The 20982-nt window shown below is 38.5% G+C and overlaps 1 protein-coding gene across 2 annotated transcripts; it reads left to right on the top strand.

Moving 5' to 3' along the window:
- Positions 1-14: 14 nt before the first annotated feature.
- On the top strand, positions 15-19770 carry JKAMP (JNK1/MAPK8 associated membrane protein). 2 transcript variants are annotated; one of them, XM_056134188.1, is made up of 7 exons: positions 15-129; positions 2916-3007; positions 4727-4881; positions 8450-8656; positions 11848-12029; positions 16859-16935; positions 19048-19770. In XM_056134188.1, exons 1-7 carry the CDS (start codon positions 126-128, stop codon positions 19264-19266), a joined length of 936 nt encoding a protein of 311 aa, XP_055990163.1. In that variant the 5' UTR covers positions 15-125; the 3' UTR covers positions 19267-19770. The 2 variants fall into 2 exon arrangements, with proteins under 2 accessions (XP_055990163.1, XP_055990164.1); XM_056134189.1 differs by having other exon boundaries at positions 49-129; positions 2934-3007.
- The last annotated feature ends 1212 nt before the right edge of the window (positions 19771-20982 follow it).

The raw sequence follows: 20982 nt of genomic DNA, 5'->3' as shown, positions 1-20982 counted from the left end.
AGGGCGGTCGCCCGGGTTACCAGGAGGCGGAGCCTCCCCCCGGACGCGCCGTGGCCCGGATGTCCGGGCTCCGGGCCCAGGTCCGCTGATCCCGCAGCTTCTCCAAGGAAACCTACAGGCGGCCGATGGGTGAGTGGTCACCCTAGTCCAGGGGAGCGTTGGCTTTCATCTCTTGTTCTGTCCCCCGCTTTGAGCTCAGCCCGGGAGGAGGATTGCGGCGCCGCCTCGCCTCTCGCGGGGTCCCGCGCGCCCTCGGGCGGCGAGCCGCACTGCTGGCCGCGGGCTGGGTGGGCGCAGGACCCCCACGGGGCTGCCCGGGGGTGTGGGTGGGGGGGGGGTCGACCGTGCTACTGGGATAGGTTAGGCCGCACGGTCGTTGTGTTAGAAATGCCAGAGCATTTGTTGTGTTCGGGTCCCTTTTGTTTAGTGTTCTTGAGGGCTGGCTCCCAGATTTAAAGTTGCAGCGTCAGTAAGTGCAGAAAACTGTTAAAAGGAGACAGAAGCTAATTGGGGCAGAATTGTTGTCTCCCGCCTCAATGTCAAATGGAAGTTTAAAGGGCCCCTTCCGAGAAAGCGGCAGATTCATCGCCGGGGAAATAAAAGATCCTCCCCCAACCCCCACAAATCATCATTAACTCAAGGCAAAGAAATGAGAAGCAAATGATCGAATGTTGAGAAGCCGGATCTTGTTTGATCGATAAGTTGTTGGTTAATCATATTAATTTTCACGTTTTCTGAGTTTGGGAAGAAACCTTACCGCAAAGCCCGTATGAAAGAAGTTCCCAGTTCTCTGTTTTTTAATTCATTTTTATTAGCTAAATGTTTAGTAAAATTCATCTAGTAAATTCTCTTGTATAGTAAAACATGAATACAGTTGATTTAAGAAAAAAATGCCGGACCCAAGCGATAGTACAGCTGGTAGGGTGTTTACCTTGCACGCCTCTGACCTGAGGTCCCAGACTCTGCATCCCATAAGGTCCTGAGCACTGCCAGGAGTAATTCCTGAGTGCAGAACCAGTAAGCCCTGAGCAACCGCTGGGTGTGACCCATATCTATCTATCTATCTATCTATCTATAATATATGTATGTATATATATATTTTTAATGTCAAATCAGCTAAAGAATTCCATGAATCTAAACACAGTGAATTGCTAAAACTGAAGCTATAAAATGAGGGATTTAGTGAGTTTCAGCGACACAAAGAGAAAGAAATTGAAAATCTGCTCAGACTTGAAAGGTGTCAAGGGCATTGTGAACCAGGCCACCCAGGTTGTGAAATCTTGAAGATCCTTTCAGGATACTCATAAAATGCAAAACATCCCAAACATTCACTGTAGTTGTTTTGGAATCTTCAGTGGTTCCTAATCAGTGGAATCTGATGCTGAAGGCATATTTATTGAATGAATGAATCAATGAAGAGAATCAATGTCTGTGATGGGAAAGACTCAGTCACCTTTCAAATGTTTGAGGTTTTTTTCTTTGTTTTGTTTTGTTTTTGCTAGGGCACTTGGTTGGACCACACTGGGCGATTCTCGGGGCTTACTCCTGGCTCTTGGAATTGTTCCTAGCAGTGCTCTTAGATATGCCAAGTTCAAACCCCCCATGCCATGTAGGCATGCACTGCAGTCACTACCTCTCCAGTACCATCAGTCACTTTAACGCCAAAGACAGTCTGTAGACATGAGCATTTCTTTGCTTTGTGTATTTAAAGGACAGCTGCCTTTTCATTTCTCCAAGTCTTGAGATCAGAGGTTTGATTGTAAGGTATTGCTTCCCGTGATGGTTTTCAGTAAGCTTTTTGTAAAGGTGTTCCTATTTTCTCTAATGTCATGCTTTTAATTTATTCTGAAGTTGTACTTTCTGTTTTTCTGGCATTAAGGAGTGTGGCAATTTTGTTGTTCGTTTTTTTGGGGGCACAGCTGGTGGTGCTCAGGGCTTAGTCCTGGCTCAGGACTCAGGGATCGCTCCTGGCAGTACTTAGGAAACAGTATGTGGAGCCAGGAATTGAACCTGGGCAGGTGGTATGCAAGGAAATTGCCCTTTTTGCTATCCTAGCTCTCTTGACTAGACTTTTTTTTTGAGGGGGAGGGGCAACATCTAATGGTGCTCAGGGTTTATCCCCAGTTCTGCAGTAACAACTCCTGGGAATGCTCAGGGGACCATTGATGGTGCCTGGGATTGAACCTGGTCAGCTTGTGTACCTGCCAATTGTACTATCTCTCTGGCCCTAAGGTGTGTTTTATTATGAATGAAAACGGTAATAAATGTGCGAGTACACGCGTATGTTAGCTTAATACCCAGAATGGGAAAAAATAAAGGTTAGCTCCTCTATTAGTCCTCTAATTAAAGAAAAGAAAAGAAAAGAAAAAGAAAGCAAGAAGCAAGCAAGCAAGCAAGCAAGCTAGCTAGCTAGACTATTGTTTCCTAAAGTCAATGATACTCTTTCGGGTGGGGAGCATGGAACTATCCTGGGGAGACTGTAGTGGCCTTGAATGTGATTGGGGTCACTTTCTGTTTGTTCCCTTAAAGAAAGTAGGTAGGGGATGGTGGTCACTTTTTTTCCGTTTTGAAGAGTGGGAGGTAAGCCACAGTTTGGGAGCCTCTGCTTTTAAACCATCTAATCCAGGGGAGTGATTGGCTCGAGCCTTTGGAGAAATACTGGCATGGGCATTGAGTTCTGGGAATATATTCTGTTGGGAGGGAGGGACCTTAATAAAAAGAACAATGTCAGCAAGAATCTTATAGCACTTTCGAGTCTCTTAGTGTACAAGGAGAAATAGGAATCTTAAATTTGTAATGGCTTCTATCTAGTACATTGTTTTTTAATTGAAACATTTCTTCCAAGTGCTTTGTTATTGCATTATATTTTATTATCACAAAAGATGTTACTATACTGATATTTGTTTTTAAAAAAGCTGTCGATATTCAACCAGCATGCCTTGGACTCTATTGTGGGAAGACGCTGTTATTTAAAAATGGCACAAATGAAGTATATGGAGAATGTGGGGTAAGTCTTTCTTATATATTTTTTAATTTTAGAATCTTTTTTTTCCCCCCTTCCTGAAGTCCCTTTTTTTGTCGCTAATTGGGATGACAGAAGATCACACAGTTGGGTTATGGGATTTGTACACTGCATTGCAGGCTGTCCTTATTTCATCATGGTGCTTGTATATGTGCTGGTTGAGGTATTCTTGGGGGGAATCTCACTGTGGGGGGTGCAAATGCACTCATTGGGTGTCAGACTCCGCCTTGCCCATTGTTGGTTTCAGTTGCAGTGCTCACCCCAGGGTCTCTCACTCCCCCCTGCCAGTCTTTGGGCCACACCTGACGATGTTCAGGGCTTACTCCCACTTTGTACTCAGAAATTATTCCTGGTGGTGCTCAAGAGACCATATGGGATACTGGGTATCAAACCCAAATTGGCTCATGCAACGTAAATACTGTACCTGCTGTACTGTTGCACTAGCCTTGGGTTTCACAGTTCTTGAAGTGGCGTGTATGTGTGTGTGTGTGTGTGTGTGTGTGTGTGTGTGTGTGTGTGGTGTCAGGAATAAGACTCACATTTCTTATATGCCATTTATGCCCTTTACCATAGAACTACATATCCAGCCCAAGGGAAGTGTCTTTTTAGCAAGGGGTCATTAAAGCAGCAGGGATCAAACCTAGGTATCCTGCCTTCCAGGCATGCAATGCACACTTTTAGTTATATTGCCTATACATACATATGTACCTGACTCTTGCAGACACAGCGGAGCTGCTGGGATCACTTGTGATGCAAATGTGCAATACCAGGCATCAGACTCATGGCCTCACACTTGCAAGGCCTGGGCCTCAGTAGAATCCTTTAGCTTTTGAAAGTTTCACAGATAGAGTGTCCTTTACTTGTTCATTTATAAAAGAATATGAATGCACAAATAAGATCCCCTTGTGTTGTATTATCTATAACATTGGTTTTTAACTTTAACTTTATTATACCTGTGGACTGGTAGTTTAAAATCACTGGTCTTATAAATTCATTGAGAATTACTTTATTTTGGGGGGTAGGGGGTGTGGCATGAGTGAATAGTGTGGAGCACACCCAGCTGTATCAGGGTTTACTCCTGGCTCTGTATTCAGCTATCATTCTTGGCTATCATTCACTGGAACATATGTAATGCTGGGGATTGAACCCAGGTCAGCTGCATGTAAGGCAAACACCTTCCCCCTATATTATCTGTGCAGCCCTCTCAGGTTTAATAGTTTGAGGATGGGGGCATTTCAGGTCTTGGAGAACTCCAGGGCTTGCACCCAACAATGCTGGGAGATCATGTGGTGCCAGGTTTCAACTAGGGGTAAACCTCATGCAAGGAAGGACATGTACCGTAACCTCTATACTTTCTCCAGCTCCAGAATTTTATAATCTTCGAGTAATTTCTAATGATTTTATGTTAGTGATGTGGTACAGTGGCTATCCAAGAAACTTAACAAACTGTATTGTTTCTTTGCAGTTTTTTCGTATGATATTAATAACTAGGCTTTCCATTTGATGTTAGTTAATTTTTAGTAAATTTAATAACATACACACACAGACAAGTGCAAGGTAGGTTTCTTTTTGTTTTCCTTTTTTATTTCTAAGTGGTGCAATTGTAAACAAGTTTGCTGAAATAGGATGCTTTATAGAATGATTTTGTGGGGTATAATGTTCTAAAATATTGTGTCTATAAAATATTATTTCTGTGATTTATAGGTGTGTCCAAGAGGTCAGAGAACAAATGCACAGAAATTTTGTCAGCCTTGCACAGACTCTCCAGAACTTTATGATTGGCTCTACCTGGGATTCATGGCTATGCTTCCTCTTGTATTACACTGGTTTTTCATAGAATGGTACTCAGGGAAAAAGAGGTTAGTGTTTTAAAAATATCTACATTTAGTATTGTTGAAATAACATTCTAGAGGACTTTCTCAAGTAATTTATTTCTGCTGTTTTAAATGTGGTGAATTTTCTCTTTCGCTTTAATTTTGACTGTGGCAAGAGAACTTAATGAAAGACCTTTACTGAGTAATTATTAAGAGAAGTATTTTTATGTTTTACTGTAAGCGATCTTGAATTTTTTAAATCTCTAGATTACAATCTTTATTGTTTTCTACAAAGAATTGGTTCTGGACATAGAGACTCTTTATTTTTTTTTAATTAAAAAAATTTTCTTAGGGGCCAGAGAGATAGTGCAGTGGTAGAGCAGTTGCCTTGCATGTGGTCGACCTGGGTTCAACCCCGGGGACACCATATGGTTCCTCAAACCCTCCAGGAGATTCCTGAGCACAGAATTAGAAGTAAACCCTGAACACTGTCAGGTGTGGCTCAAAACCAAAAAAAAAAAAAAATAAATTTTTTTTTTAATTGAAATGACCTTGCATTTTAACATAGTGTTTCAGGTATTCATCATTATAAATCAACATTTGTATTTCTAATAAAAAATATCAAGACCTTTTTTTCACTTTAGAATATATTTTTTACATTTATATTTAGAATATAGATCTTTTTTTCAGTAGAAATCTTTTTCACCTATTTGTATTGAGACAGTGTGATTTACAACAGTTTCATATATTTGTTTTATACTTTCCCCTGGACCGATAGAGTCAGTAATCTTCCACCTGGTTCCATTGTCTCTTCCCATATGATTTTAGAACATGAAGATTTCTGAGGAGGTGTGAACTTAAGTTTAGTAGGAGTGAATTCAATGCTACCTTAGTATATGACAGTCACACTGACTCTCATTTATTGAACTTTTTAGGATCTTTCTTGCTTTAGGTCCTCTCACTTTCCACAAACTCTTCTTTCTTCCTTAAATACCCTCTTCTCTTTTTAGAATGCTAATCAAAAATTGTCTAGCACCTTGTTTTCCTTATAGTTTAATATTAAATTGATTTTTTTATTAAAAAATATTTATGCCTCATTTTCCCATTTTATCTCCCCTCCTTGCAGCTTTCACAGGTACTTTTAGTTCCCTTATCAGTGTCCACTGTTAGGTCTTTTTGTTTTTCTGTTCATCAGTTTTGTATCCTTCTAATGTACACATAGGTAAAATCATCCAATACTTTTTTTCCCTTCTGACTTATTTCACTTCATATCTCACACATAGAAATCTATTCTAGGTGAATTAAAATATTAAAATAATTGGACATGTCATGAATTTTACATACAAGTGGTACCACATGGAAAGTATCGTGCTAAGCAAAATGAGTCAGAAAGAGAGGGATAGACATAAAAAGATTGCATTCATCTGGGGGACATAAAGTAACAAAATAGGAGATTAATACCCAAGAATAGCTGAGACCAGTATCAGGAGGATTACTTCATGGTTTAGAGGCCAGCCGGGCACTCTAGGGGAAAGGGCAGCTCAGATAGAGAAGGGAGTACCAAATAAAGGGTGTTTGGAGGATCCTTCCAGGAGGGGAGATGCATGTTGAAAGTAGACTATGGACTGAACATGATTGACACTCAATGCCTCTTTTGCAGACCAGAACACCCAAAAGGAGAGAGAGAACAAAAGGGAATGCCCTGCCACAGAGGCAGGGTGTGATGGGGGGATGGGGGTGGGAGGGATACTGGGATCCATGGTGGTGGAAAATGGGCACTGGTGGAGGGATGGGTATTTGATCATTGTATAATCGAAACCCAAGCACAAAAATTTCTAAGTCTACAACTGTACCTCATGGTGTTTCACTAATAGAAATATAAAATAAAAGTGGGGGAAAAGTTGGACATGGGAATTGAGAGAAAGTATTCGGGTTAAGGTGCTTGCCTTTTCTGTGGTTGGCCCTTTTGGATCCTTGTCACCTCCAGAATTGACCCTTGAGCACAGAGCCAGAAATAAGCTCTAAGCTGGGTGTGGGCCCACTCAAATGAACTTTTTTTTTTTATAGGAAGACCACAGAAAAGGGGAAAATTCAATCCACACTCTTGAGAAAAAAATCCTTTACAGCTTAATGAAGCAGAATGGAAAACAAGTATAGTGTGGTCACTTGAATAGTATATAGCAGTGGAAATGATTGAACCTTAGCTATAAGCATCAACTGAGTGAATCTTAGAAATGTAATTTTTAATGGAAAAACTTTCTCAAGAGTTAACATTAATGGGGGCTGGAGAAGTAGTATAGTGGGTAAGAGACTTGCCTGGCACATGGCCCACCTGGGTTTGATCTATGGTACCCTAAATGTTCCCTGAGCCTGTCAGGAGTGATTCCTGAGTGCAGAGTTAGGAGTAACCCTGAGCACTGCTGGGGAGTTTCCGTGACCCAGAAACAAAACAGTTAATATTCATCTAACATCACTTTGCACTGTCGCAGTGTCCTCCCGTTGTTCATCTATTTGCTCGAGCGGGCCCAGTAATGTCTTCATCATGAGACTTGTTACTGTGTTTGGCATATTGAATACGTGATGGATAGCTTGCCAGGCTTCGCCATGTGGGCGAGATACTCTCAGTAGCTTGCCGGGCTCTCTGAGAGGGGTGGAGGAATTGAACTTGGCTCTGCCTGGCCGGCTGTGCACAAGGCAAATGCCCTACCGCTGTGCTATTTGTGTTCAAAATTAAGCAGCATTAAATTGCTTTTGAAATATAAATAGAAAACGAATAAAAACATGAAAAATGGATAAAAACTTACTAGTATAATAGTTGCCTCTAGGGGAAAGACTAGTGTGGAATGGGGAAGAGCAGAAGTAGATATAAGTTGTTAATATTCTAGATATGGTGATCTTATAATGTTTATTATTATGCTTTATAACTAATATGTGAAATAATTTATGTACCATTTAATTTTAAATGATACCTGGGTAATTTAATTATCACTATCACTATCGTCCCGTTGTTCATCAACTTGCTCGAGTGGGTACCAGTAACGTCTCCATTCATCCCTATCATGTGCTAGTGTAGATACCTGGGTAACTATAGCTAATTTTTTTTTTTTTCTTTTTGGGTCATACCCGGCAATGCACAGGGGTCACTCCTGGCTCTGCGCTCAGGAATTACCCCTGGCGGTACTCAGGGGACCATATGGGATGCTGGGAATCGAACCCGAGTCAGCCACGTGCAAGGCAAACGCCCTACCCGCTGTGCTATCACTTCAGCTCCCGCTAATTTTTTATAATATGGCAAGATGCTAAGCTGCTGATGACATGAATTTCTGTTCTTTTGTCTTTTTGTGTGTAATACTGGCACAGTTTTCTAGGATAATTATTGTCCTATTTTTGTAAGTAAGGTTAAACTACTTGCTTCCATATTTATTTGACTTTTTCTATTTAGATTATTGGTTTTAGGATTTTTCAGTGAGAAGTACTCTCAGGATCCATATCTTGAAATATATGCAGACTTTATTTATTTATTTATTATTTTTATAAAGTTGTTCACAATAGACTATATTTAAAGCAGTTTAAATCTTGAAACAGTTGTAATGGAATTCTTTTGTCTTACTAGTTCCAGTGCACTTTTCCAACACATCACTGCTTTATTTGAGTGCAGTATGGCAGCTGTCATCACCTTACTTGTGAGTGATCCAGTTGGTGTTCTTTATATCCGTTCGTGTCGAGTATTAATGCTTTCTGACTGGTACACAATGCTCTATAACCCAAGCCCGGACTACATCACCACAGTACATTGTACTCATGAAGCTGTCTACCCACTGTAAGTATTTGTTTAGATTTAAGATCATTTTATTAATGATAATTGCAGATTTTACTCATTTTCACAGGACGAACATTCTGAAATGACTTCCAGGCTCTGGGAAGGAGATCCAGAAAGATTTTCTTCTCTTCAGGGGCACATAGTTTAATAGGACAAAATAAGAACACATCTAACTTTCAAAATGATACTACATCTATTAGAACATGTATGAACCCTTCTTAAACAAGCTATAGATGTTTCTTTAAAAGGAATTTAAGAATTGGAGAGATAGTACAACAGATAAAGCAATTGCAGATGGTTCTTATGGGGATTTCATCCCCGGCACCACATATGGTCCCCTGAGCACAGAGCCAGGAGTAAGCCCTGAGCACAACTGGAAGTGTACCCCACAAAGGAATTAAAGAATTATTAGAGAAATCTTGCATGCAACAAAGAAGCAATGTCAGACACATAGGAAAAGTATGTCGGAGTTAAAATCAGGCTTGAGTCAGCTGCTATTATAGTCACATTTTTCTTTATAACAGTATCTGTAAAGTGTGCAGTAGAGGAGTCATAAAATACAGGTCAGAGCAGAGATGGTGATAGGTGCTGGCACTTCCTCCCTCATTCTGCACTATAACTTAAAATTCTTTTCAACACTTCTTCCTGCTGAGCTGGGTACAGTTGCAGAGTCTTGTGACTATACGGTCAGCCAAAGAGAATCACAGAAACAGCTTCATTGATTAAATTGTTTCCAGCTATCCACCATCCCTGAATTTAGTAGGTAATTTTTTTCTTGGCAGCTTTGACAGTAGTCACTATGAAATGGCCTGCCTTATTCTAATAATTGTGCACAAAAATGATTTTTTTAAATTATGAGATTTCATAATCAGTATTGGGTTTGTATGTATTATTTACTTAACCATTCTAAACTTAAATGTGAGGCTATACTGGAAATACCCATTTCAGAAATCCATAAGCCATAGTAATATTTTCCTTTTGTGAAGCAATGAAAAAATAATGGTATAAAATTACCTCTGGATCACTGTTATGTTGACCAATAAATGCAGTTTTCTCAATTGGTATAAAAAAATCTACTTCCTTACAAAATTGAAAAACAAGGATACTTATTTTAAGTTGAAATTAATTAGATCTAAAGGCCAGGAGGATTGCCTACGGCTTGGAAGCCAGCCTGATGCGCTGGTGGAAAAGGTAGCTGGGATGAAGAAAGAAACACTAAGTAAATGATGATTGGAGGGATGGCTCGGGATAGTAGATGTGTGCTGAAAGTACACATGGGCCAAACATGATGGCTGCTTGATACCTGTATTGCAAACCATAACACCCAAAAGGACAGAGAGAATAAGAGGGAATGTGTCTGCCACAGAGGCAGGGGGTGGGAAAGGACGGGGATGTGGGGAGGGATACTGGGAACATTGGTGGTAGAGAATGGGCATTGGTGGAGGGATGGGTACTTGAACATTGTTTGACAGGAACGCAACCATGAAAGTTTATAAGTCTGTAACTGCATCTCACGGTGATTCATTAAAATAAAAAAATAATAAATTTTGTCTATCCAGTAAATAAACATGGATCCAAGATCTCATTTGATCTAAACTGTAGAAACATACCCCAATAAATGGAAACAGCTATAAACACAGGAAAAAAATTAATTAGATCAGATTTGATTTTAAAAAATGCATCTATCATTAATAGCATTAAAGAAATAGCTTTATAATATTAACTTTGAGTAACTGAAAATGAAATGTATAGTTATATTTGTGAAAAATAGCTTTAGCTGACAGATTAATTTTTTCTCCTTTATGCCAGAGACACAGATGAAAAGGGCAGATGAGGTACAAGATATGGTCTTTAGGAGACAAAAGTAGGAAATAAGTATCTTATTTCATGAGGCTCGATTCCTTCTGATTAAAATAGCCTTCCTAAGAAATGACAAAACTGCTCAGTGGAAAGATTTCATTTGCTTTGGTGTTGGTAAGGGGTGGCTTAATAAAATAACACATCTAGGAGATCCACCATGTAGTGAGTGGAATCTAGGGCTGGGCTGAGCATCAGGAGAGCACAGTGGTCCACTGTCTTTGTGCTGTGTACAGGAACAGGGTTGGTCTTCTGAGAATATCCCTATACTTGTGACTCCCCTATAGGGGCGGATAGTAAAAGGAGTAGTAAGGATAATAAAAAGAATCTCAAAATCTTCATGAAGAGGAAGTTAAAACTCTGCACCCCATTGTTCAAAATAAAGAACTAGAAACTATATTTTGATCATAAAGATTTTTAGAACTCTTTTCTTTTAAAAATTACATTGCGGGAATTTAAAAAGCAATAAAAGCATATTCAAGTAAAATATTTATTCCTTGAGGATGTTGCTGCTAAAACTTGTTTCATTTCTGTATGTACGATCACACATAGTTTTTAAAGAATATTAAGGTTATACCATCAGAAGGTTTATTGTAATCTGTTCTTATCATGTAATCTGCTAAGCACAGTTATCTTTTAGTTAACATTTCTTTTATAACTATATTTTTAATGCTAGCTTAGTGTTTATGAATAAGGTAAAGGTAAAGGCCCTCCCGTTGATCGTCGATTTGCTCGAGCGGGCCCAGTAACGTCTCCATTGGAGACTTTGTTGTTACTGTGTCTGGCATATCGAATACATCATGGGGAGCTTGCCAGGCTCTGCCGTGCGGGCGAGATACTCTCAGTAGCTTGCCGGGCTCTCCGAGAGGGGCGGAGGAATCGAACTCGGGTCGGCCATGTTGGCCGCTTGTAAGGCAAACGCCCTACCCGCTGTGCTATCGCTCCAGCCCGGTGTTTATGAATATGCCATAAAATTTAATTTCATGCTGTTGGATATTTCTTCCTAGTTTTTATTATGTTAATAACTATACTTGTTTATAAGGGTTAAGGTTGGTACTTTTTTCACTACCTCTGTTTCCCTTAGATAAATTTCTACAAGCAAAATTGCTGATTTAAATATTTTTAGGGATTTTGTTGCACATTTCTGGACTGTTTCCTGGAAAGGAATTGGCCACTTTTTCCAGCAGTACAGGAGTCAGTTTGGCCAAACTGTGCAAGTGTGACCTGTCAGTGGGCAGATTTCTTAAATCTCTTTCTAGGAGCTTTACTATAAAAATAATGATACAAATTTATTTTAAATTGTATACTTAACGCTATAATTTCTTATGTTACAGATACACCATTGTGTTTATCTATTATGCATTCTGCTTGGTATTAATGATGCTACTCCGACCTCTCCTGGTAAAGAAGATTGCCTGTGGGTTAGGAAAGTCAGATCGATTCAAAAGTATTTATGCCGCACTTTACTTCTTCCCAATTTTAACTGTGCTTCAGGCAGTTGGTGGAGGACTCTTATGTAAGTTTTATGGGTAAAATCAATGAAACGTTTATTATTTATATGTGATAATATTTTGAATGTAATTTTTTTATCTTTTGCTTCAAAATAACTTTTTTTTAAATCCTTGAAAGCAAACCATATTTTGCTAAAACATAGTCTTTAAAAAATCAGGACTTTCAATGAAAAAATTATGACTTTCTTGGAATGTGATAGGATTTGTAAGAAATCAGTGGCAACTGGGGCCAGGGTGCTATTACAGTAGGTTGGGTGTTCGCCTTGCATGCAGGCTACTTGGGCTCTATGCCTAGCACTATGTGTGGTCCCTCCTTGCCAGGAGTGATCTCTGAGCCTGGAACTAGGAGTAAGCACTGAGCACTGCCAGGTGTGGCTAGAAAAAAAAAGAGTAAGAAATCAGTGGCAGCTAATTAAACTGGTTTTTATTTATAGAATTCCTTGAATTTAAAAAGCTTAACCTAAATAAGAAACTTTTTTTTTTGCTTTTTGGATCACACCCAGCAGTGCACAAGGGGTTACTCCTGGCTTTGCCTGGCGGTGCTCGGGGGACCATATGGGATGCTGGAAATCGAACCTGGGTTGGCTGCGTGCAAGGCAAACATCCTACCCACTGTGCTATCGCTCCAGTCCCTAAATAAGAAACTTTTAAACTGGATAGTAAAAATTGAAGAACAGTAGTTGGTTTAATATATGATATATGCAAATTACTCTTGATTGTAATATATTTTTGCCATTAAGTTTATATATTTCTTTATGAAAATCTTTTTGGTAAAATAAAAATCCTCCATCATCCATATATTCTTTCAGTAGATTAATGTTCATTAATCCAGCAACCATTATACTTGAATTGTGACTCAAAATGAGAAATTATTATTCAGAAGATTCACATACTAGGAAACTATGAATAACTAAGGAAATAGAATAATATTTATTTGAATGTGTAACATTGACCATTACAGGGATGTTGGGTATCTTTTTTTTTTCTTTTAATTAATTTATTTATTGAATCACTGTGGGAAAAGTTACAAAGCTTTCAGGTTTAGGTCTCGGTCATGCAAATATCAAACACATTTCCCTTTACCAATACTTATTTTTCACCACGAAGAACCCCAATAAACCCCCACCTCCCCCCCCCCCACCCTCCCAATGCCTATGAGGCAGATGAATTCTAGTTAACACTCTATCTACTTTGACTAGATTCATTATTTCGATAAAAGATGCACCATTATTATTTAGAGTTTATCCCCCCCCCCCCACCCAAATCAGACATGCTGAAAAAGCATTGTGAATTGATTTGCTTTCTACAGCTGGGTTCAAGAATTAAATGATGTCGCATGGCCGTGATAGGTTTTGGATTTCTGCTATTTTACTTATTCACCCTGGAAGTATTTCTGCTGAGAGTCAGATAATTAAGAGATTGGTTTCTGTGCTCTGGAGCCGTGGCTGTGCCCGAGAGCCGCTTGTGGCGGGCAACTGGTGACCTCGGTAGGGCGTGAAGGACGAGCCGCGAATGCCCCCCTTCCCTTGAGGTTTTCGTCGCCCCATCACGACCAGCTCATACCTGGCCTTCCACAAAGCTCCCAAGCGGCTGCCATCTTTCTTTCCAGAGCGGGTATCATCTTTAAGATGGAGCCTGCCAGCGTGCAGAGGGCCATCCCTCAGACCTAAAGGATCTGGGTGAGAGTAGGCAATATTTTCAAGTTGCATAATCTGGTGAAGGTGAGGGTGAAACTGAAAGTAAAGCCCTGGGGGGAAAAATGAGATGCTAGGGATCTGTCTTTTCTTATTCATGTTCTGTATGGAATTTGAAAATCTTTAGTGTCTTGATGCTATTTTAATGAACCTCTTGGTTATGAAATGGAGGAAAGGGAAAAAGTGAAGAATGGGAAAGGTTTGAAAAGTTAACCCATGGAGACTCTCAGGCAGCATTTTTTCCCCTTTATTGTTTGTGCTCATAGGAACATACCTTTCTCCACACAACTAACTCTAAATCATTTCATAGGTCTCCACTCAAAACATAGGGAGGATCAAAGTGTTACTTATAATTCATTCATACAAAGTATCAAGCTTTGTAGCACTGTAGCACTGTCCTGTTGTTCATCAATTTGCTCCAGCGGGCCCAGTAATGTCTCCGTGAGACTTGTTACTGTGTTTGGCACATTAAATAAGTCACAGGTAGCTTGCCAGGGTTTCATACCAAGTCATAATTTTCTGATGTTAAAAAATAGATGATTTGTTTGTTGTATGTCATAGTTTAGTTTGTTATAACAGAATAATGGCGCAACTTATAGATAGAAGAAATCTTTTTTCCAAGTTGTGGGGACAGGCCCCAGCAGATTTCTGTGTAGCAAGAAATTGATTCTTCATTGTCTTCTCACTGTATTCACATACTAGAGGATCTCCCTATGTCATCTAAGATATCTTATAAGAGCACTGATTCTATTCATGTGAATTATATCCCTGTGACCTAATTAATAATCATCCTCCAATGGCCCCACCTCCTGACACCATCACAGTGTATGTTGGGATTTCCACTTCTAAAAGTGGGAAGGACGCATTCAGTACCAGCAATGGAAATAAAGGTCTGAGCAAAGTAGTGCAGCAAGAGGCTTCTGGTAGCTTATGATACCGAAGGCTCAGGAGAGAGACCCTGGGAGTAATGATAAAGATGGCAGTGTCAGACTCCCAATTTTGGGGAGCAAATTATATATGGGGTATTGAGTCTCTCAATACCCCACCTCTCACCGCTAGCTTTCCTCTACTTTTGTGCATTTGGTGGGGTGTTTTTTTTAATACCTTAGCATAAGAACCACTCCTGATCCTACCATTAGCCCATGACTGCCTTCATGCCACAATTTGGTCCTTTTTTTTTAGAAACTAATCATCCTCCTTTCACCTTAAGTGATTTTTTACTTTAATGTATGTGTCATTAGCAACACTATTTGTAAGTTAAAAGCAGTTTTATTAAGTAGTTTTAAGGACCTAATGTCTGTTATACAAGAAAAGGTTCTAAATGTCACACATCATTAAATTAACAAGTATTCAATTATTTAGTAAGTTGGATTAGAGTCTATGTAGATAATTCAGTTTCTGGCTGCTCATTCCTGAAATAACATTTGAAATTGTTCCAAATGGATTCCACTGTAGTGTAGAATGATTAGTAGTTTTGTGAATTAAAGTATTTTAAAATAATTGTATGAAAAATCAATTTTTGTTAATATGTCCATTTAAAATAGTGTGTTAAACATTTGAAACAAATAAAAAATGCTCTGTAAGAAAAAGATCACTTAAAGTAATAATACTGTGCTGTATTTGAAGGAGATCGATTTGTCCTTTGAAGTTTTTATTGATATGTTGACTTTTCTAAAGGAGTAATTAAAGCCAAATTATTCATATGTAGCTTTCTCAACCAAAATTTCCTATCTGGAGCCAAACACAGCAAATTATTTGAGTAATTATTAAAAATTTCTCATTTTGTATATTAACTGTTCTAAATGCATAGGAAAGAAATTAGTTCTTCATGTTAAATGGATGCCATAAGGCAGGGATCTTTAAAGGTGGGCTAGTGGTAGTTTTATAGTTTTAAATGGTTGATGGGGTGGACCTTACTGAGATAGAATCTGCAATATAAAAATACCACCATGCCCCAGACCTGACTCCACCAACTCAAAATTTGGGTGTGTGGGTTTTGAGACTGAAATCTCCAGGCTTTCCCAGGGGTCGGAATGGGCTGCCTCCACACCACCTCCCTGTACTTCCGGAAGCCTCAGCAGTTACATCCACACCCCAAAGCTGCCACCCAGTTAAAAAGCTGCTCCAGCCTACTCTCCTGATAAAAATACTGAATGTCCTAAACAAACACGATGACCCCTTAGTACCTGTACTGCAAACCATAAGGCACAAAAGTAGAGGAAAGCTAGCAATGAGAGGTGGGGTATTGAGAGATGATGGGAGGGAAAAGAGGGACATTAGTGATGGGAAATGTACACTGATGAGGGATGGGTATTGGATCATTGTATAACTGAAACCCCATTATGAACAGTGTTGTAATGGTCTACCTCATGGATATTCAATAAAAAAATTTTTTTTTTGCTTTTTGGGTCACACTCGGCTATGCACAGGGGTTACTCCTGGCTCTGCACTCACGAATCACCCCTGGCAGTGCTCAGGGGACCATATGGATATGGGATGCTGGGAATCAAACCCGGGTTGGTAGCGTGCAAGGCAAACGCCCTACCCGCTGTGCTATTGCTCCAGCCCCTCGATAAAATTTTTTTTAAAAAAGTAATGTGGAGTTCATGCCTGCTTCAGTCAGCTTTAATCAGTGGCTGAATAAATAGCTGTACTCCTACATTAAAAAATAATAATAAATAAATGGTGGGGAAATGAAAGAAGTATTAATTGACAAGTGAAAATTATGTAAAATTTAAATTCTATTCATAAATTGGGACTTAGACAAACCTATTCATTTTATGTCTTTGGGGGTCACATCTGGTGAATACTCCTGGTGGTACTTAGGGGACCGTATGGGGTGCCTTGTGCTCTCCTGTCTCCGTGTTTATTTATGTTTATTTATGTCTTGTTTGTCTGCCTTCCTGCTGCAGCTGCAGCGTCCATGATTGAGATAGGCCTGTACAGTCCACAAAGCCAAACATATTTACGAGCTGACCTTTTGGTGGAAAGCTTTGCTGAGCCCTGCCTTAGTGCATTTGGGCTTAGGCCTCCCACAGGACCCGTACAGAAGGTTTAACTCTGGAATTTACGGAAGTTTTTTGATGTTATGCCCAGAAAACTTGTTTAAGTTTCAACGTAATATGTTGTTTACTTTTCAGATTATGCCTTCCCATATATTATATTAGTATTGTCTTTGGTTACTCTGGCTGTGTACATGTCAGCTTCTGAAATAGAGGTAAGAAACCTTTTTTGTTTAAGAAGTTTTAAATGGTTTGGACAATCAAATCAAATAGAATGAGACATACATAATAGTACAACTAAGAAGATTCACATAGTAGCTTTCAGCTCATTAATTTTATAAAAGGTTGCATAACTTGTATATTATATTTGCTTGGGAAATTAGTGAATTGTTAGTGATCCAGGATGTTGGAGAAAATAATCATTTTACAAATTTTCCACATGGAAATATTTATTGAAATGTTTAAACTTATTAACACTATTTTGAGAGAAACAAAATGCCTTATTGTATAAAGGCTGTTTTAATTTTGTTTTACAATGGCAGCACTAGTAGCTATTCATAATCATATCTGTAATCTGTATGAATTTTTGTTTGAGTTTTATTTTATTGGTTATAGACTTCCACTTATGCTTTCTAATGTATGTAATATTGTGATGATTTATAAGCAACATGACAAGCCATTTTGTATCAGTGGCTTGTTTGTGGCAGGTGATTTTACTTATTTATTTATTTTTTTAATTTTTAATAGTGAGACATCATGAGGTACAGTTGCAGACTTACACATTTTATATGATCAAATACCCATCCCTCCACCAGTGCCCATTTCCCACCACCACGGATCCCAATATCCCTCCCACCCCCCATGCCCCCCATCCCACCCCGCCTCTGTGGCAGAGCATTCCCTTTTGTTCTCCCTTATCGGGTGTTGTGGTTTGCAAAAGAGGCAATGGGTGACAATAATGTTTGGTCTATAGTCTACTTTCAGCATGCTTCTCCCATCCTGGGAGGATCCTCCCAACACCTTTATTTGGTGTTCCCTTCTCTATCTGAGCTCCCTTTTCCCCTAGCATGTGTGGTTGGCCTCCAAGCCATGGAGTAAAATTCCTGGTACTTTTTTGCCTCTAACTTTTTACTACTTCCTTGTGAGGCCACTATTCAAAGGAACTTGAAACTTAACTCCAAGGAGATGAAAATATAGTATTTTCATTGTTATTCTGTCTGATATCCTGTATTTACTAATCTAGTCTGAATTGCTCAATACCGTTGATATTTGATTTTGCATTTAAAAAAAAAGTTTAATCCAGAGGCTGGAAAATAGGAAATAGCACTAGACCTCTTGCATGTAGTAGCCCTAGGTTTGATCTCTGGCACTGCAAGGCCCCTAAGCAGCACTGGGAATAGCCTTCAGGCGCCCTGAGAATTGCTTAAAAGACCCCAAAATCAACCACAAAACAGAATGTATTTTAAAATGTTCATCCCCGAGAAAGTCAGTTATTAACTCTTCATAGTGGTTACTGTTGCTGTTCCTTTTCTACTATGTCATTGATTCAGAGGGGAAAAAATCTCGATGACTTTTAGATAGAATAGTAGTAAGAAACTAGACAGATTTTTTTATGGTGATTATTTGAATGTTTCCATTTGTATAATATCCCTAGTTCTGTTTTATATTCTTTCACCAACGTTTTAATACCCTTAGAAAAGATAAGAAAATTTGGTACTTTTATTAGCTCTGAGGAAAAATTGATGGGGCAAATTATTAGGTATTTGACCAAAATTAAGTTTTTAAAATTTCTATTAATTATAGCTACCATAAATAGATAAATTAGTTTGTTCTCTGCATGGAAATATTCTATACAAAAGTTTCATGTATTTATGGACTGGAGAGATAGTACAGCAGGTAGGATGTTTACCTTGGCATGAAGCTTACCCAGGTTTGATCCCCACCACCCCATATGGTTCCCTACGCACCACCAGGAGTCCAGGTGTAACCCCTGAGTATCTCTGGATATGGCCCCTCAAAACAAACAAACAAGAAAAAAGTTCATGTTTTTTAAATTAGCATTCTATATAAGAAATAAAGACCGAAATCAGAAAAAGACAGCCTGAGCTCTAGGTGAGTTGATAAGCCATTTATTTAGACAAAGTTGTAACTTAGTGGTTACAAACTACATTTTGGTATGTCTATTAACACTTTTGAGTAATGCATTTTGTAATAATGAGGTACTTTTAATTGCATGTGGGGAAAAATGATATATTTTAAGTTAATAGGTAATTAGCCGATTCAGCCCAATAATCTGTATTACTCTTTTCTTCTTATAAATTATATAGAACTGCTATGATCTTCTAGTCAGAAAGAAAAGACTCATTGTTCTCTTCAGCCACTGGTTGCTTCATGCCTATGGAATAATCTCCATTTCCAGAGTGGATAAACTCGAGCAAGATTTACCCCTTTTGGCATTGGTACCCACCCCAGCTCTTTTTTACTTGTTCACCGCAAAATTTACCGAACCTTCACGTATACTCTCAGAAGGAGCCAATGGACACTGAATATAAAATGCCATAAAACCTAAGAAGTGTTCTTAATAAAACAGTAAAGAATCAAAAATGTATCAGTACTTTTCTGTTGCACATGGAAAAACAAAAGTATATCTTTAGGTCTGTTTATTTTGACCTAGCAGACTTTATGATTGGACTTGAAAATACAAATAACCCATTATATTCTGTGACATAATGCATACGATACAGCAAAGCCAGCATTCTATTATAGTAGACACATTTGAGGAGCACTTAACTCTTGCAACAGTTTATTTTATAGAGCAAAATCAAGTTTTTGTGTATCTAGCAGAGCATTGGTCCCATTTTTATTAAGAAAAGAATTAACAAGTAAAATCTGAAATCCTTAGCATTGACATAATTGTGCATGCCTGTTGTGTTTTTTTTTCCATGTATAAGTAATTGTAAAGGCAAATATATATGTGGGGTCTGATAGAAAACATGAAAGTATGTTGTTTCTGTTATCTATTTTCACCAATAAAGTATTTTGGTTTATTATCAGAATGAGTATATTTTATATAATAGGTTTTCTGTTTACAGGTAGTGCAGTTGCGACATCTTCCTCTTCCTACAAAGAAAAACAGTAATGAAAAGCTTAACTCCAAAAACTGATACGTTTTGACATTTGATTTTTACCAAACTAATTGTGGAAATAATTAAAATATCAGGTCATAATAGTCATTTTCAAATGAATAAATACATGTATTCACATATCCCCTTTTATATGTAATTTTGGGAAAACCCACATATATACACACACCAACTTGTCTTATTTTGTTTATACTTTTTTCACATGTAACATCTTTGCATTAGGGTAGATCTTAAAACTGATGGCTTTTAGAGATACCTAAATATAGATGTATCTAAAAACATAGATATCTACTTAGAGGTATCTCTTTTCAAAAAGGAGACAGTTTTCTTATGGTTGGGTATTGATAATAATATGCTGCTACTTTTATACTCTGAAGTATTTAAGAGACTCATGGTTGTACCCACGGAAGCAAAATAAGAGTTTTCTCAACCCAATAATTTAACTGTGCTTAGATATTTGTGTTGATTCAGCTCTTTGGTGGGAAAAGAATAAATTTGTTAAATCTAACATTGCTGACAATTGCAATATATTAAAAACACTCACGTCCATTGTATTCATGCAGTCTGAATTCATAGTTGTATCCTTTAACTTTTTTTTCAGTTTTTTTTCTATTAATCTCTTTCTACATTCCTCCAGTGGTGGTTCTGGGACTTGGACTTTTTTAATAGGTTTCTTTTTCTTTTCTGTAGACATAGAAATAAGCTATAAATATTCCTTCTATATCTTACAAGTTTGGGTGATAATTGGCATTCATTAAATTACCCTGTGAAGGACCAGACCAGTAGTACAGTAAGTAGGCCATTTGCCTTGCACATGACCGATCCAGATTCAATCCCCTGCATCCCATGTGGACCCCTGTACACTTCCAGGAACAGTTCCTGAGTGCAAAGCCAAGAATAACCCCTGAGCATTGCCAGGTGTGGCCCCCAAACAGAAATTACCCTGTGAGTCTAAATTCACAAAGAATTCTTAATTGGGTAACACTGTGGTGAGTAGCTGGGGTCAAGTTTAAAATAAGAGCTCAACACACCAGAAAGAAGCTATTGTTTTGTTATTTTAAAAACTCACTTCAGCGGAACAGAGATTTGTGTATCATCATTGCACTCCTGGATTCAAGC

Source organism: Sorex fumeus, unplaced genomic scaffold (genome assembly GCF_029834395.1).
Source record: "Sorex fumeus unplaced genomic scaffold, SorFum_2.1 ptg000098l, whole genome shotgun sequence".
Taxonomy (NCBI): domain Eukaryota; kingdom Metazoa; phylum Chordata; class Mammalia; order Eulipotyphla; family Soricidae; genus Sorex; species Sorex fumeus.
This window is presented reverse-complemented; position numbering and strand designations above follow the sequence as displayed.

What these genes read in the sequence shown, in the direction of transcription:
- JKAMP (XM_056134188.1), top strand. An exon ending in AAGTATATGGAGAATGTGGG is followed by an intron (nt 3,008 to 4,726) that starts GTAAGTCTTTCT and finishes TGTGATTTATAG; the next exon opens with GTGTGTCCAAGAGGTCAGAG. An exon ending in TGGTACTCAGGGAAAAAGAG is followed by an intron (nt 4,882 to 8,449) that starts GTTAGTGTTTTA and finishes TTGTCTTACTAG; the next exon opens with TTCCAGTGCACTTTTCCAAC.